The 17,575-nt window shown below is 42.9% G+C and overlaps 1 protein-coding gene across 1 annotated transcript in view; it reads right to left on the bottom strand.

The window, feature by feature from the left end:
• TRANK1 (tetratricopeptide repeat and ankyrin repeat containing 1) overlaps positions 1–16,736 on the bottom strand; it is a 74,445-nt gene extending 57,709 nt beyond the window's left edge. Inside the window, exons 1-5 of the mRNA XM_075271065.1 lie at positions 16,650–16,736; positions 11,056–11,187; positions 5,185–5,311; positions 2,923–3,073; positions 1,552–1,670 (exon numbers count right to left, since the gene is read on the bottom strand). Coding sequence (XP_075127166.1) covers positions 1,552–1,670; positions 2,923–3,073; positions 5,185–5,311; positions 11,056–11,186 — 528 coding nt within the window. The 5' untranslated portion in view covers position 11,187; positions 16,650–16,736. The remainder of the gene's footprint in view (positions 1–1,551; positions 1,671–2,922; positions 3,074–5,184; positions 5,312–11,055; positions 11,188–16,649) is intronic.
• Between the last annotated feature and the right edge of the window lie 839 nt (positions 16,737–17,575).

Here is a 17,575-nt window from a genome sequence, read left to right as displayed (position 1 = left end):
CGGCCAGTTGGAGGTTGGAGGGTGAGTAGATACGAACAGAGTGCACTTCAAAGGATGGGGGGGGCGAGGGCAGGTAGCGCCTGGATAGGGGCAAATGAGCACTTGTCTGACAGGAGGACACCTACACCTCCACCAGGTTTGTTGTTGGGGTGGGGGGTATGTGAGAAGTGCAGACCTCCATAGGAGAGGGCGGCGCGGGAGGCGGTGTCTGAGGGTGTCAGCCATGTTTCTGTGAGACAGAGAAATGTAAGTTTGTTAAGAATAAAAAGGTCGTGGATGTAGGCAAGTTTATTACATACGGAGCGGGCATTCTATAGTGCACCAGGGAGGGCAGGGAGAGGGGTAGGAGTGAGTGTGATTGGTTGGAGATTTCGGAGGTTCCGTGTGCTAGCGCCAGGTGTGGGGATTTGCTGGGGAGGTCCAGGGTTAGGAGATATGTCACCAGAAGTAAGGAGGAGTAGGGAGAGTGACAGCAGGTGTAGGTAGGAGAGGCTGCGGGGGGGGGGGTGTATGTGTCTGGGGCGGAAAGCCTGCAGGTTTGTGAGGAGCTGTGCAGAGAAAGTTATATGGTGGGGTAGGAGAGAGGGAGAGATGAGGATTTCTTTACTGACCAGGCTGGTTTGAGGTGGAAAAGTGGTTTTTACAAGGAGTGGGAGAACAACAGTGATTAAAATGAGAAGCATTTCTGTTAGAGCAGTTTACAGCAGTTAGATTGTGTTACCTTCTGTTCCCTTCTGGTTCAATTCTGGTATAATTCTGAAGTACTACTGGAGGCCACCTCAGGTTCCGGACCAAAAGCTGGGTAGCCGCAACTGAAAGCCGATGCACTGCATCGGCATCCAGCCGTGCACTCATCTCTGGATTAGGCCCAATGAATGGGCCTTGTCCGGAGAAGGGAGTGTCTGCAGGCCGAATCGCGAGGTGAAACGGCCTGAAGAATGAGCATTTCGCTACTTTTTCCAGAACAAACCGGCTCCCGGAAAAAAGACCTGAGCGGCTCCCATGGATTTCAAAGGGAGCCGTCTTTTTGGTCAGGGTTTTGAGGCGCATATGGCCTCAAAATCCTGACCAAAAAAACTCCGTGTGAACTTACCCTTAAGGTAAATGAATGTGGAAAGCTGAGGAGGAATTTGAGGAGGACTTCTACTGTAAAGTCCACTCTTACTTGCTGGTTAGTCTCATACAAATGGATTTATTTAACAGAGTCTCACAACGTTGGTTTTGTGCCTGAATTAACCACAGAATCCATGGCAAGATCAAGCAGAACACCAAATTCCTCTGTGTGAACATACCCTTAATGTTCATTTACCTAAAGCTACTCACAAACCTTTTTTTCTAACACATCTCATGGCATTTAAATACATAAATTATATCAAATAAACAAGAATGCATTATCTCGCTCCCAAGTTCCAGCCCATCATAACACACATACTGTAGCTCTGCCATGTGAAAGTTAACGACACTAAAACATGAAAACAGCAACGTCCTCTTTAGGTTTTGACTTAAATTTTCACTTTTTCATGGTTCAGGTCACAAGTCAAACAAAATTACCTTGTACATATTTTCTTTCATTAGTTTCACTATTAATGGCTGCCAGATAACCTTTGTGTAGCTCTCCCTCAAGATATTCTCAAAAGTTCTTCGGAATGTGAAGCTTCTTCCGTTCGTTTCTAATAAAAAAATAAATAAATATAAAATTTGAGTAATTTCTAAGCAAATTCTTTACTCTTTAAAAATAAATTTTCACATTGTGCATGAGGAGCTTGTAAGGAAATCTAAATCTTTTCCGAAATGCCTCCCAAAGCAATAATATTACCATGCAGGGGCCTTCAAAAAGGGTAGAAATAGATCTTTGACCAAACACAAATATAGAAATGCAGATACAAACTGTGCTTAAAAAAGCGCACTGCCACGCAAGTAAATATCAAAAATATTAAACTTTATTGAATTAGATAAGCTTAAAAATAAATAGAAAAGTAATACAAGGGATAGTACAAACCATGAAATACATGGAGGTTATGCTGTAATATTTCATAAAACCTGTAAGTGTCACTCTGGTTATTTGTATATAATGGATATGATGCAATATAAAACAAAGTTATATCAATTCAGCATAATAATAGAGTGCACAAACAAAGACAGGGTTTGGCATGATATCTGAGAGTATTACATTACCTATAATAGGACCTCCATGTAGATAACGCGCCCCGACGCGCGTTTCGCCACTAAATGGCTTTGTCAGGGGGAAGATTGCATTATATGATAGAATGCAATTTTCCTATACTATCCTATTTAGGATAGTATCCCAGACGTAAACGTCTGGGGCATTATCATACAGGCCCAAAGCCTTATGGTAGCAGTAACAGCCTGTTGCCATACAGGCCCAAAAGCCTGTGCTAGCAGTAACAGGCTATTACTACTACCACAGGCTTTGGGCCTATATGGTAATGCTAGCACGGGCTTTGGGCCTATATGGTAATATCCTGGACCACGTGACGTCTGGAACATTATCATGCAGGCCCAAAGCCTGCTAGGATTAACATGAGCACAAACAGAATGTCATGCATTTTCCCCCCTCGGCTTATACTCGAGTCAATAAGTTTTCCCCGTTTTTTGTGGTAAAATTAGGGAGGGGGGATCGGCTTATATTCGAGTATATAAGGTATATATATTTATTACAAGTTATGTTTTAACGTAAATATATTCTATTGCTTTTGGCATTTTGTTTTGCTCTAGTTTGAATACAACACATTATTGAGGATCTTTGTATACTTGGATCTAATTGAGCCCTACAGGCCTTACACTGGCTAATCAGACACCCAATACTGATGGACTGTCATATGGACAGGTCTTAAATATTAAATTGGGAGTTCTGAGCTAGTTGAAAAAAATGTATTTATTAACAAAATGACAAGACATTACCTTCATAGCTCATAAAGATTCCATGAAGAAATTCTACTACATCTTTGCTATCCAACTGTGGATTAAGGAGCTCAAGGCCTGCTGTAAATATTGTTAAAGCAGTAGATATCTGCTGCAACTTCAGAGCTGAAGTACCAGCACGGTAGTAAGCCTGTAGAATACAGAAGACTGTAAAAATCACATTGGCTTCAACGTATCCATTCAATAAATGCTAGCAGGGATACTAAAAGGCATGAGAAATAGGAATATAAAGTACATTAGGAATAATAAAAAATACTCATTATACAATCAATGGTTATTCACTATAGATGGAGAGCTCTGATTCTCTCACTGTTTAAACCAATTAATACCCTTTTCTAGAGAAAGGAAAGAAAAAAAAAATCCCACTAGAAGCATTTCTCAACCTTGTCAAGTTAAGTACCCCCTACTAAAGAAACTGTGCCAATTAAGTGATCCCCAAAGTAGCAATCACTTACAAATGTTAATTAAGGCTTTATTTGGGGCCTTCATTAACAGTTATGTTATGGTCCCCTCAGTGCCCCCACATGTAACATAATAACTAGTGCTAGCTCAGTAATGTTTAGGAGGCGAGTGGTACGCTGCATTTATTACTTACTGCCAAAGCAGATTAAGGGTACAATGAGCTTTGCCCCCCCCCCAATTCACGTCAAAGATCCCTGTGACAGAATGTCCCATAGCAGCCCATCCACAGAACAATACCCCTTAGGAGCCCCCATTGAGTTTAATGCCTCATAGCGGCCCCCCATAGAGTATACTGCCCCATTGTGACCCCTCCATAGAATATAATGCTCTATAGTGCTCCCATATAGTATAACGGGCCGCAGTGGCCCTCCACGCAGTATAATGTGCTGCAATGGCCCTCCGCACAGTATAATGTCCCATAGTGGTCCCCATACAGTATAATATTTCATAGTAGCCCTCTACATAGCATAATGTCCCAAAGTGGCCCCTACACTAATATTTTAAAAATTCCCAGTTACATAGGTTCTCGCCACAAATTTTCTAACAATTTCATGTTCGACTAAACCAGAAATTTTTGGAATTTTCTACCCACAAAGAACTTATGTGGTTGGCAACAGACCCTCATAGTAGAATTAGCAGAGGTCCATGGGAGGAGAGTAAACATAAGCAATGGGTCATTACTCCACGTGACCCACATAACCACCGAGGGCCTATTTTATGCCTCAGTGATCTCTGACATATTCAAGAGGTTGCAACAGCCCCAGAGAGAATTTGCTGGAGCCCATAGGAGGTGAGTAACACAGTTTGTAGTGTTTACTCACCTCCCCACATCCTCCACTGTTAGAGAGAACCAAGAGTATAATAGTAGTTTTTGGGAAGCCCTCGCTGTGGAGCATATTCCTAAGCAAAGCGAAGTATAACCCCAGGGGTAGGCAGAATAAGAACCACTGCACTAGATCGCCCTTTTCAGAGATGAAGTATTAAGATGAAAAATTTCTGTGACAGATATAGACTTTTAAAGGGAAAGTTACATGGATGTACATGAGCAGAATGATCCTCAGTGCTCTAGGAAACCAGCCAATCTTTCCAAAGAGCTGAGGGCTCGTTTACATCTGCGCCCGGGAGTCCGTTTTGCAGGTTTCCGTTTCCAGCACAAAACAGAGCAGGAGACGGAATGCTGCAGAACTCTTTCAAGCCCATTCATTTGAATGGGTTTGAAAGGTGTCCGGCCGGGAACGCCGGTGAGCGTTTTATGCTCTCCGCGGTGAAACAGTTTTTTTTTTTAAATGGACACAGAGTGGGACATGCAGTACTCTGTGTCCGGTTTAAAAAAGAAACAGTTTCACCGCGGAGAGTATAAAACGCTCACCGGCACTCACGGACAGACTCAGCATGACAGGTTTCTGTCTTCTGCATGCAGAAGACGGAAACCTGAGAACGGACTGCCGAACGCCAATGTGAACCCAACGTCAGACTGTTATCTTCTATTATTGCATTAGATATACCGCTCACATCCAACTAGGGCAAAATAAAGCACTTTAACAAAGTGTGCCAAAATTCTCTTTAGTGGGAATGTAGAGTTACATTCTGTAACCCCCAGGTTAAATTTTGAACACAAAGTCCAATTAGAATTGTCACCATTACGGAATTACCAGTAAACATTCCATTCCCCTTTCTGTTTGGGATCTCCTAAATAATTACTAGCCACGGTTTTATGTGTAGACTAAGACAGTTCTTGGTTTACAAAGGTAAGTACAAAGCCAACTTGGAACAACTAACCTTAACAAAAGATGGACAGAACTGTATACTTCTCTCTGCAGACTCAAATGCCTCCGCCCATTTTTGAAGTTTGAATAAGGCATTGGCATGATTGTTCCAAAGAACAGCCATTTCTTTTGAGTAGTCGCTAGAAAATAAAGGAGAAAAAAAAATTAAAATTTAATTCCTGGTTCTCCAAACTCCTAACAAATGTCCAGGATTCAGACTTAAAGGCGTTATCCAGGATAATATTAGTTTTTATTATTTTAGGCTGGGTAAGGTGAAAAAAACCAAAAATACTCACCTGTCCTCTGTGCCTCCAACCGTGGTCCGGTCCTACTGCACATGATCTCTGAGGCTAAGGTATTATTTTGCCTAATGTCCTCGCTGGCTGTGACATCCCATATCCTTTCCTTAGGAATGGAAAGGGACACAAGACATCAAAGCCTATGAAGAGTAATCAAGTAGGGTCCCATCCCATTACACATAGAACTGAGGAGACTTCAAAAGTGCAATATTCTGAATTTTTATTATTCACCAAACTGGTGTATAGAGAAAAGGCAAAACAGCAACACTGGTAAGATAAGATAATCCTTTAATAGTCCCACATTGGGGAAATTTCAGCGTGTTACAGCAGCATAGTAATACAGGTACAGGATAATACACAGTAATATATTACAGACGTAGACACAGATAAGCTGAGAAGAGAAGATATACTAGGAGTCCATGGCAGCTAAGGAAAAAAAAAAACAGAAGAGAAAGAGGAAGACCTCATAGTCATCGTCATAATCATTTAGTTCTCTGTGCGGAGTGATCTTCGTTTGGTCTGATGTAGATTATACAGCCTGGTCGCGGTTGGAAGGAAGGACCTGCGATAGCGCTCCTTCTCACACTTGGGGTGAAGCAGACGGTCGCTTACAGTGCTGCCAAGTCCCATCAGGGTCCCATACATGGGGTGGGATTTGTTCTCCCGCATGGAGGTCACCACGGACAGTATCCTTCTGTCACCCACCACCTGTACTGGGTCCAGGGGGCTCCCCAGGACAGAGCTGGCCCTCCTGATCAGCCTGTCAAGTCTATTTCTGTCCCTGGTTGATATACTGCTTCCCCAGCAGGCCACGCCGAAAAAGATGGCTGAGGCAACCACAGAGTTGAAGAAGGCCCTAAGAAGTGTCCCCCGGACTCCGAAGGCCCTCAGCCTCCTGAGCAGGTAGAGTCTGCTGTGGCCCTTTTTGTGCAGCGCCTCCAGGTGATCAGCCCAGTCTAGTTTATTGTTGAGGAGCACGCTCAGGTACTTATAGGTCCTGACTATCTCAATACATGTTCCTTGGATCTCCACCGGGGTCGGAGCACCTCTCCGTTTACTAAAGTCCACCACCATCTCCTTGGTCTTCCCAGAATTAATCCTGAGCTGGTTCTGCTGGCACCATTCAACAAAATCCCGGTTTAAGTCTCTGTATTCCCTATCGTCGCCATCAGTGATAAGGCCGACTATAGCAGAGTCATCGGAGTACTTCTGTAAGTAACAGCTGGATGAGTTGTGCCTGAAGTCAGCAGTGTACAGTGTGAAGAGGAATGGGGCAAGAACTGTACCTTGTGGTGCCCCCGTACTACAGATCACAGTATCGGACACACAGTCCTGGACTCTCACATACTGAGGGCGGTTTGTCAGGTAGTCTAGGATCCAGTTGGACAGGTGGTGGTCCACACCACCAAGGTTCAGCTTCTCCCTCAGTAGCCCTGGCTGAATGGTGTTGAAAGCACTAGAGAAATCAAAGAACATTATTCTCACAGTGTTCCCGGGTTTCTCCAGGTGAGAGAGAGCTCTATGAAGAAGGTGGATGATGGCATCATCTACCCCAATGCCTGGCTGGTAGGCAAACTGGAGGGGGTCCAGAGCGGAGCTCACTAGGGGGCGTAGGTGTGTCAGGACCAGTCTCTCTAGGACCTTCATCAGGTGTGAGGTCAGTGCTACAGGTCGGTAGTCATTGTAGCCCATCGGGTTGGGTTTCTTTGGGACTGGTACCACGCAAGATGTTTTCCACAGTTAAGGTACTACTCCCAGCTTCAGGCTCATATTGTACATGTGCGTTATAATACCACACAGCTGGTCACTGCACATTTTAAGAACTCTTGCGCTTATACCATCAGGTCCCCCCGCTTTGTTCGCTCTAATATTCTTCATTTCCTTACACACCTGAGACTCCTGCAGGATCAGATAGTCAGATTGCAGTTGACCGCAGTTCGGTGGGGGTTGGGTCTTGGTGTGTGAGGGGAGGGCAGTTGGCTGACATGCTGGTGGGGGGAGCATTTGCTTGGAGTCGAATCTATTGAAGAATAGATAAGCTCGTTAAGCCACTTCCTGTCCCCTACTGTTCGGTGCCCTGTCTTTTCCTTGTGTCCTGAAATTGCCTTAAGGCTGTCCCACACCTCAGAGATTCTACCCTCCCCCATCTGTAGCTCCATCTTCCGCCTGTAGTTGGCTTTCCCTTCTCTGATCAATTGTCTTAGCTGTTTCTGAACCGCCCCCAGGCCATTTTTGTCCCCAGACCTAAAAATTCTCTTTTTTTCCTTGAGGAGAGTTTTAATCTCAGAGTTGATCCAAGGTTTGTAATTGGAGAAACACCTCACCTTTCTAGTTGGTACCGTGCTGTCCACGCAGAAATTAATGTAGTCCGTTATGCAGTGTGTGAGTCCCTCAATGTCCTCTGGAAATGAGTCTTGAAACACTTCCCATAAAGTTATATCAAAGCAGTCCCTTAGAGACTCGACACTTCCCTCTGACCAAATCTTCACAGTACGGGTAACCGCCGGTTCTCTGTGCACCAGTGGAATGTATGTGGGTCGCAGATGTACCAGGTTGTGATCTGATCTGCCTAGGGGTGGTAGGGCAGATGAGTTATATGCATCCCTCACATTAGCAAAGAGCAAGTCCAGTGTTTTGTTGTCTCTTGTATGGCAGGTTACATACTGTGTGAAGCCTGGTAGAGTGGATGCTGAGACATGGTTGAAGTCTCCAGACACTAGGAGCAGGGCATGGGGGTGAGATGATTGCAGCTCACTCACAACAGCATGGAGGACTTCACAGGCAGCGTCAGCTTTAGCAGAGGGGGGGACATATGCAGCTAGTACGATAACATGTGATAGTTCCCTTGGCAGGTAAAAAGGTCTCATGCTCACGGCTAGCAGTTCAATATCCTTTCCACACAATTGTTTCTTAACCACAATATGTCCTGGATTACACCATCTCTCATTAGTGTATAGTGTATGTGTATGGTAGTGTATGTTCACAAGAAGAATCTGCTTCACACGCGGAATCAGCCTCAAAATCCACCTGCAAAACCGCCTCCCATTCATTTCAATTGGAGTCTCAAGCAGTTGCCCTATCTTCAGGTGGATTCTGCAGCTGAATCAGCCACAGCATCCACGGCTCGAGACACACTCCTGCCTAGGCTCATTCATTCAGGCCTATTCAAGAGCAGGATGCCGATGCCTGCATCAACATCAAGTCGCGACTAGCTGCGCAAAAAAGCCACGTGGTGGAAAAGATTTCTGTCGTGTGAAATTACCCCAAGGGCAAATTCACACGTAGTTACTTGGTCCGGATATTGACACAGGAAGCTGCGGTGGTTTCCGCTGCGGAATCTGCGTCAAGATAGGGTAGGTCGCTTCTTTTTCCCCCCGAGAGCGGTAAAATACCGAATTCCGCATCAAAATCTGGACCAAATAACTACGTGAGAACTAGCCCTTAAAGTTGCACACGTGTTGTACAGTATCAGCAAAATATACATAATAAAATTCGTAGAGTAATGTAAACGTTTTCAGTCGTATAGACCTCAGACTCTCAGTACTCCATGGATACATGGGAAGAATATGCAAATCTGTCTCCCAAGATGTAAACAGGGAGACAGTGCCTCTATTATGCTGCCCTAAAGGCTTCTGGGAAGTCGGGCATGTTGTTCAGTGTGCTTCCTATAGAGGGCAGCATAACAGAGGCACTGTCTCCCTGTTTACATCTTGGGAGACAGATTTGCATATTCCTCCCATGTTCCTTTGCAGTGGAGCAACTATGGCTGTATAAGTCTCCACACACCTGAGAAGGTGGTCTCTCCCTAAGGATAGACGTTATCCCCACAATCATACTCCATGGATGTAAGAGAAGCAGGGCATCAGCCCTGATGAAGATAAGCCAATATATGGCAAGTGGCAGCATAAAAGTAAAGCCGATCTTGATGAATTTACCCCACTGTGGTATTTTGTCAAAGATTATGTCCCGCCTACTATGCTGAAATGTGTGTCGAAAATAGCCATGCAAAAGTCTCATTGATATCAAGGGGAAACTGTGGTGTTGTGAGAACCTCATGCTTTATTTTTTTCCCCAAGTGTGTGCAAAAAAACCAAACAAACAAACTTTCATTCTTGCCAAGGTTTCAGTGTTGGAAACATGTCTCAAGAAGATTGAGCTTATGAACAGGTACAAAGACTCCCAACTTGTACAACAAAAAAAGTCAGGGCTCACAGAAATATCCCCCCCCCCCAAAAAAAAAAAAAAAAAAAAGCTACATGTAGTTAGATTCTGGTTAAGTGCACATGTCAGACATCCATGATGCCATTACAAGCAGTATAGAATTTGTTTGGGCTGTTAATCACTGGCAGATAGATGTTCATAGAGAACTGTGATCTTGGAGTCATATGAAAGATTAGAATCATATATTTGACATATAACTGTTTGAAGTGACAGTCTCTGCTTACCTGTATTATACAGGAGCTCACACATGTATTATACATCAGCCGGTGGCAACAGTAGTAGAGTGATGCTAGGGGTCCTGGGCTGCGAGGAGAGGGTGTCCCAGCGAATGTCTAAGACCAGCCTCAATAGCAATGTAGTGAATCTCCCATAGACTGAAGTACAGTTATATTCCAGTATATGGGACGATTGCAAGTTCAATAAAATAGTTAAAAAAAAAAGTTTCAAAAAATAAAAATTCAAGTCAACCCCCTTTCATTAGAATACATATAAAACTAAAATATTACTGTGAAAGACATACACATTAGACATCCCTGTGTCTGAAAACTCCTGGTTGACAAACTTTTAAAAAAGAAAAAGAAAAAAAAAAACAGCCATTTATTTCTTCACTATTTCGCCTTTGATAAAAATTTGACTAAAAAATAAGCAATAGACATTCCCTAAAAAGTATAAAACTTTAAAAAAAAAAAAAAAAAAAAAAAACACCTCACCCACAAAAAAAAACAAAAAAAAACCTTTTCGGCCCCGTGTTAGAATATGGCAACTTTTTTGCAAATTTTCAGGTTTTTCTTTTTTTTGTTTGTTTAAAGATAAATAATCATACTAACTTTCCCTGATACCTCCCAGCGTGGTCAGGTTCATTGTTATCTCCAGGTAGAAGTCCCCACCACCACATCTGACCACTGAGGAAGAAGGAATCAAAGATAGGCCATCGGTTTTAAACAGGTGGGTATCCAACTACTGGGACCCCCACAGATCAGCTATTTCCCAGAGCTCACAGATCCCATTATTGATGTTCCCTCATTGCACTGCTTACTCACTGTATTCCTGATAACGACGGTTGTGGGCACAGCAACCCTACCAGCCGGTATCAAGAATATGCCATAGGGATTGGGTAGAAACCGGTCAAAGTCTGCACACTGCCACTCCATTCTCTGTAGCCTGTAGGGCTTTCAGTGATACCCAAGCACTATATTCGTCAGTCCCACAGACCGTGAATGCAGTAGAAGTGTGCATGTTTGGCCTGTTTTACCATTCAGATGGAGGAACTGGTGAATCCTATTCTATGAATAGATATTAATAAAACTTGGGCTAACCCATTTAATATCCTAATAAATCACACATTCACACAATTAAACACTTACCCGAAAAAGAAGATCTCAAATAGTGTTCTTATGGCTTGCTGATATTTCTCGAGAGCTTGTACATAACGGCCAGCTTTGTAGAGCTCATTCCCTTCAATTTTTAGCACGTTTGAATATGTAAAGTGATCCATCCTGTTAAATAACAAAATTAATGTTTTTATGAATTTAAGTTGTACAACAAAATAGCAATAATACAGGGTTTTGCATTTTATGTACATGCATTCTTGGATTTCATCTCTTAAATGGATATATATTACCACATCATAATGTGACAGACTGCTGGGATCTCTGATGCTAGTATACAATAGGTCACATACTATACTCAATAACAGACATTGCATTCAAGAATTATGGCATAGGGAGGGGGTGCCATAAGACAGTCCACTGGCATCCTGGAACATGATCATGGGTTACCAAAGCCTTACCGATGCAGCCAGAGGTCCAACATAAGTTCCTAGGTCTATCATAGGTATTAATCTATTAGCCTACTACATCGTATTGCCACACCGGTAATGACCTGTAGAAAAAAACAAAATTTATCCTATACTTTATAGTTAACAGCATAAAAAAGGTCCTCTCTCACAGAGTTAAGAAAAAGGTTGAGGGGATATCGTCACTCCATAAGGAGAGAACCACCATTTAGGTGTGTGGAGACTTATTAAGCCATGAGCGCTCCACTGTGCAAAGGAACATGGGAAGAATATGCAAATCTGACTTCCATGATGTAATTAGGATGCCAGTGCCTCAAGTATGCACACCAATAGAGGGCGCTGACTGAGAATGTGCAAGTCTATCTTCCATGATGTAATTAGGAAGACAGGGTCTCAGTCAAACACACCTATAGAGGGCGCTCCCTTTAACATCATGCCGACCTTCTCAGAGGCCTTTGTTTGCAATGATGTTGGGATTATAACAGATACAGTCTTCTCAGCCAAGGACAGCCGTTTCGATGTATTTGTATCTCATCAGCTTGGCGCAGAGAGGACTGATCTGGCAGAGGTGAGAGGCTTAGACAGGGTTGAGGAGATATAGTCACTCCATAAGGAGAGAACCGCCATTTAGGTGTGTGGAGACTTATTAAGCCATGAGCGCTCCACTGTGCAAAGGAACAGAGTTAAGAAAAGTCAAAGGAACAAAGTTAAGAAAAGAGTTAAGAAAAGTCAATCTTCTATAAAAAGAATATTTTACTTTTTTTTTTAAAAAAAAAAACAAACATTTTTCCCCTCAAAAAAAAATGTTTTATAATGCTAAAATCTATACCACTCAATGCACAGAAAATAAAAACAACCCTCAAAACATGAAGGCATTACTGTTTGTTATGAATATCAATCTTTGTAATCCTGGATTTGGCGGAGGGTACGCCTCATTTATTGCTGCTTTATTGTTCCAAATTAAAATGTAAAACCATATGTATAGTAGATAGCAGGATAATCCCTCAAGTACAGCAACCATTCCACACATGTAAAATACTCTGCCAAACTGCGAATGAAAATATCTTCCTAAATGAAGGAATCAATCAACTACCGTATAGGTTGTGTTTCCTGGGAAAGAAAGTGTCAGGTCCTGCAGAACTGCTTTGATAGCTGTGAGAGCCCTATGAGGCATAACCAAGGCTTCCCACCTAATGTGTTCAGTGTCACTGGTCATATATGCCCAATGAGAGTACCATTCACATTATTTTTGCACCAAATTTAATAGCTACATTAAAAAACAGTTGGAAATAAAACGACATCTATTTGCACCTTGCACAGGCTTTAATGCCGGAAGAAAAAAAAATTCCATAAACCCTGTGTGTGTTTTATAGAGGATCCAATAAGCAGATTCCAGAAGCTAGCAGTACTTGAATTTGCTTATTATTTGATATGCTCCAGACAATATACTGAAACACTGGATAGGAATACACCTTTAATCCAAATTGGTAGTTTGTTACTTTTAAACATGTCGGGAAAAGAAAAATTGAATTTGTCACAAAATTCAAAAACAACAACAGCTGTGAAGGGTATCCTAAAGTCACAGAGTTCTCCTCAAGCGGAGCTGACAGGGAACATCGGCGCCAACAACACGCTCATTATATGGCTTCCCAGCGAGCTGCTAAGATACCAGAACAATCACGGGAACAGTGCGAGGAATGAGTTCAGCGGCAGGCCAGCTTGACAGCTGCCAAAACGCCAGACCAGGCGGATCATCAATGCCAACAACATGCTCATTATATGGCATCCCAGCGAGCTGCTGAGATGCCAGAACAATCACAGGCACGGTGTGAGGAATGAGTTCAGCGGCAGGCCAGCTTAACAGCTGCCGAAATGCCGAAGCAGGCAAACTGTCAACGGCAGCAATTTACTGAATATAGGCGGATCATCGACGCCGACAACTCGTAGATAAAGTCGCGGGCAGAGGCTAGTTTTCCCAAACTGTGTATGCCAAAGTGGCAAAAAATGAAAAAAAAAAAAAAAAAAAAGCTGAACTGCATTTTTTTTCCCCACTGTTCACAATCAAAATAGACATGCCCCGAACACACACACACACACACACACACACACACACACACACACACACACACACACACACACACACACACTCTATATATGTATTGCAGCCCCAGTACACAGAAATATAGAAATAAAACAATGGGATTTTTTTTTAAGGTTAAAAGAATATATATACCGTATTTTACGGACTATAAGGCGCACTGGACTATAAGGCGCATTGCCCATGAGCGCCTTATAGTCCGTCTCGGTTCATATATAAGGCGCACCGGACTATAAGGAGCAGTCCGGTGCGCATTATATGTTATTGAAAGCGGCGGCACGCAGACTTTGCCAGCGGCCGCTTAACCCCCCGCGTGCCAGCCGCTTCTATTGGAAGCGCTCGGCAGGCGAGGAGTTAAAGAGGCTCTATCAGCAAAATCATGCTGATAGAGCCCAACCGTAAAAGTTATATTAAACTACCCCCCCGTTTTAAAATAAAACCCTGAAACAGAATGTGAAACTTACCGAACGGTGCAGGGTGGGCGGGCATTCAGGCCTCCTCTTCCTCCGATGTTCCGTCCTCCTCCTCCGGCGCTCGCGAACTGATAATGGCCTGGGCGCATGCGCAGTAGCCGTAGTAGAAGCATTATGATATTGCGCATGCGCCCAGGCCATTATCAGTTCGCGAGCGCCGGAGGAAGTGGTCAGGACATCGGAGGAAGAGGAGGCCTGAATGCCCGCCCACCCTGCACCGTTCGGTAAGTTTCACATTCTGTTTCAGGGTTTTATTTTAAACGGGGGGGTAGTTTAATATAACTTTTAAGGGTGCATTCACACTACGGAACGCCAGCGTGTATCACAGCCGTACACGCCGGCGTTACAGCAGGGCTGCCGGACACTTCCCATTCATTTCTATGGGAGCCGGCATGCGAGCGCTCCCCATAGAAATGAATGGAAAAAAGCAGTCCATTCATTTCTATGGGGAGCGCTCGCATGCCGGCTCCCATAGAAATGAATGGGAAGTGTCCGGCAGCCCTGCTGTAACGCCGGCGTGTACGGCTGTGATACATGTTGGCGTTCCGTATTGTGAATGCACCCTTTACGGTGCCTTTTATGTATGTATGGAAGCGGCACGCAGACTTTGCCGCCGCTTCCATCCATATATAAGGCGCACCGGACTATAAGGCGCACTTACGATTTCTGAGGAAATCGTAGGTTTTTATGTGCGCCTTATAGTCCGGAAAATACGGTATATATATATATATATATATATACACACACACACACATTTGGTATCACCTTAATTGTACTGACCCACAGAAAACAGGAGATGCGTTATTATGGCTGCAAAGTGCATGCCATAATATAGTCTATAAGAAAAACGTGAAAAGACAGTTTTTCCAGCTATTCTGAATTTTATTCCAACTTCCATGAAATTTTTCAGCCCAGTTTTTGTGCTGAAAAAGCCCCCATCGGCTTATACTCGAGTCAGCAAAAGAAAAAAAAAATAATTTAAATTTATTTATTTTTTAGGAGGGGGGTCTATGACCAGCCACAATCTTAATGTATAGAATCTCCCATAAAATAGTACAAAAAAAAAAAAGATTTAAAAAAATAAATAAAAGTTCTAAACCACTCCTTTCCCTAGAATAGATACAAAAGTAGAAAATTACTGTGAAACACATACACATTAGGTATCCCTGTGTCTGAAAGTGCCCGGTCTACTGAATATAGGGGATCTGCAGTGCTCCTCTTCCGTTGGGAAGAGGTTAATAGGAGCACTGCAGATACACTATATTCAGCCAGACTGAATTCCAAGTGGGGGAAGAAAAGAAAACAGTCCTCAAGCTCAGGGAAGGGGCAGACAGACAAACAAAAACCCCCCTTTCCCAGCATCTACTGCACCCAAAAACTCCGACCATTTTAATTTTTGAAATTTTCCAGTAGCTGCTGCATTTCCCCCCTAGGCTTATACTCGAGTCAATAAGTTTTCCCAGTTTTTTGTGGTAAAATTAGGAGCCTCGGCTGATACTCGAGTATATACGGTATATTGTATGAAATATTAAATTGTACCATTAGGAATTTGTTGCACACTAAATAAGAACACCTATGGCTCTATGAACAGAAGAATAAAAAAAACATAGTTATGGCTTTTGGAAGGTGGGAAGTAAAAAATGAAAATAAAAAAAAAAAAAAACCACTGTAGTGGGAAGGGGTTAAAGCAGTTTAGCGAGCTGGAAAAGGTGGTGGGAGTCTACAGCGAAGAAAATGTTGCAGTGGGATTTGAAAGCAAACCGCCAGTGTCCATATGCAGCCTCTCCACCATGAAACCAATTTTTTTTTGCACGGACACAAAGCCCTGCATGTCAAACTTATTTTTTTGTGCGGACACAAAGTTGGACATGCAGGACTTTGTGTCTGCGCAAAAAAATATGGTTTCAGGGTGGAGATGCGGCATATAGACACCGGCGGTTTGCTTTAAAAACTTACTGAAATAAGGGGTTTTAAACTGACCGCCGGCAAGCTATCCCCATGCAGTTTTTCCTGGCTTTTCAGCAGAATCACAAAGGGCAGACAGTGGCACAAGTGTGAGCACCCCCTTACTGTACAACTACACGTAGTTATGATTTGCACATTACTATGCATTTCACCTGTATGGGAAATGTACATTAACTTGAGAACCTCTGGTTTCCTGACACATTAAGGATAGGTTCACACTCTTACCAAGTTCTCCGCTGTTTGGGTCCACAAACAACGGAGATCCCAGCCACTAAAAAAAAACAGTTATTTGTGGACCTCATAACCATAATGGGATCTCCCAGGTGTTTGTTGGGTTTCCACTGTTTTTTTTTCAGCGAAACCAGTGGTCAGAATAGTCCACTTTGCCGGACTTTTCTCTCTACCGATTTTCAGGGTCACCCCGATGTGACCCTAACCTTACATTTGCTACTCATTACTACAATTAAAAACTGCATGCTGCTCTTAAGACAGAAAAGTGATGTGACAACCCAGCGTCAACCCCATGTAAGGAATAGGATGCATAAATAGTCAGCAGAATAAAAGCAAGAGCTACAACCAAATATAATGAGAGGTAATAGTTGTCATAATGAACATTTACTACATTACCTTTTCCTCACAGGACAACAAAGGTGTCAAAGAGAATAAGAACAGCAGCTGTCTTCTCCTTCCAGTAACAAAACAGCCAGTGCTAAGTCCTAGACTTGCCTCCTCCTATAAACCTTGTTTTCAGGCTCAGCCTCCTGATGTCAAAGCAAGGAATTCACAATAAAGTTTCAGTTTCATTTTCTCATAAAACACAATTATCCAGTTGCATTTCATCATGCAGTGTCCCGAGTTACACAGGCATTGCATGAATAGCCAATTCGCATTTAACCCCAACAAGCCTGACTGTATTTAGCATTTTATAGCCTCACGATGAATAGAAGGCCTGTTCTAACCACAGTTTTATATTCTAGAGTTGCATTTTCATGCATTTCTCTCAACCTACAACACCAAACAAACTCATTTTTTACTTTTGTTTTTTTCCTTCTCAAAACGGTTCCAGTTTTAGAAATCACAGTGTTATCGGAACCCAAGTGGTTCCAGTCTCAGATTGTCAGGAGATGTCCAATTTAATTAACTATTATGAGCTCGGAAAAGAAAGATCACCAGGACACAACATGTGTTCTCTATGATAATTCTCTCAAGTTTATTGAGGCTGCCCACGGGATTATAAAAGGAAATAATGGCTTCATGCCAATTTACTCATCACACAATACATCATATAGAAATGCATGTTATGATTGGTTAAAGAATAAAACGGGCGTTTACACATGACGAGCACTTAAACAACACATTAGTTAACACATGATTATCCGTATCCGCCATCTTGTGCACCTGCCAACACTGGCTCATTGTCAGTAGACCTTGGAATGTTTCACAATAAGGCCTAGCTCTTGTATCTTGTTTCCCACATGAAGGGAGTATGGGAGTGAGACGGACAGCAGACCATCTTATCAGGAGGGGAAACAAGGAAAAAATCTTATCAGGAG

Source organism: Leptodactylus fuscus, chromosome 4 (genome assembly GCF_031893055.1).
Source record: "Leptodactylus fuscus isolate aLepFus1 chromosome 4, aLepFus1.hap2, whole genome shotgun sequence".
NCBI lineage: Eukaryota > Metazoa > Chordata > Amphibia > Anura > Leptodactylidae > Leptodactylus > Leptodactylus fuscus.
The sequence above is the reverse complement of the archived record's forward strand: the minus strand, read 5'-3'. Positions and strand labels throughout refer to the sequence as shown.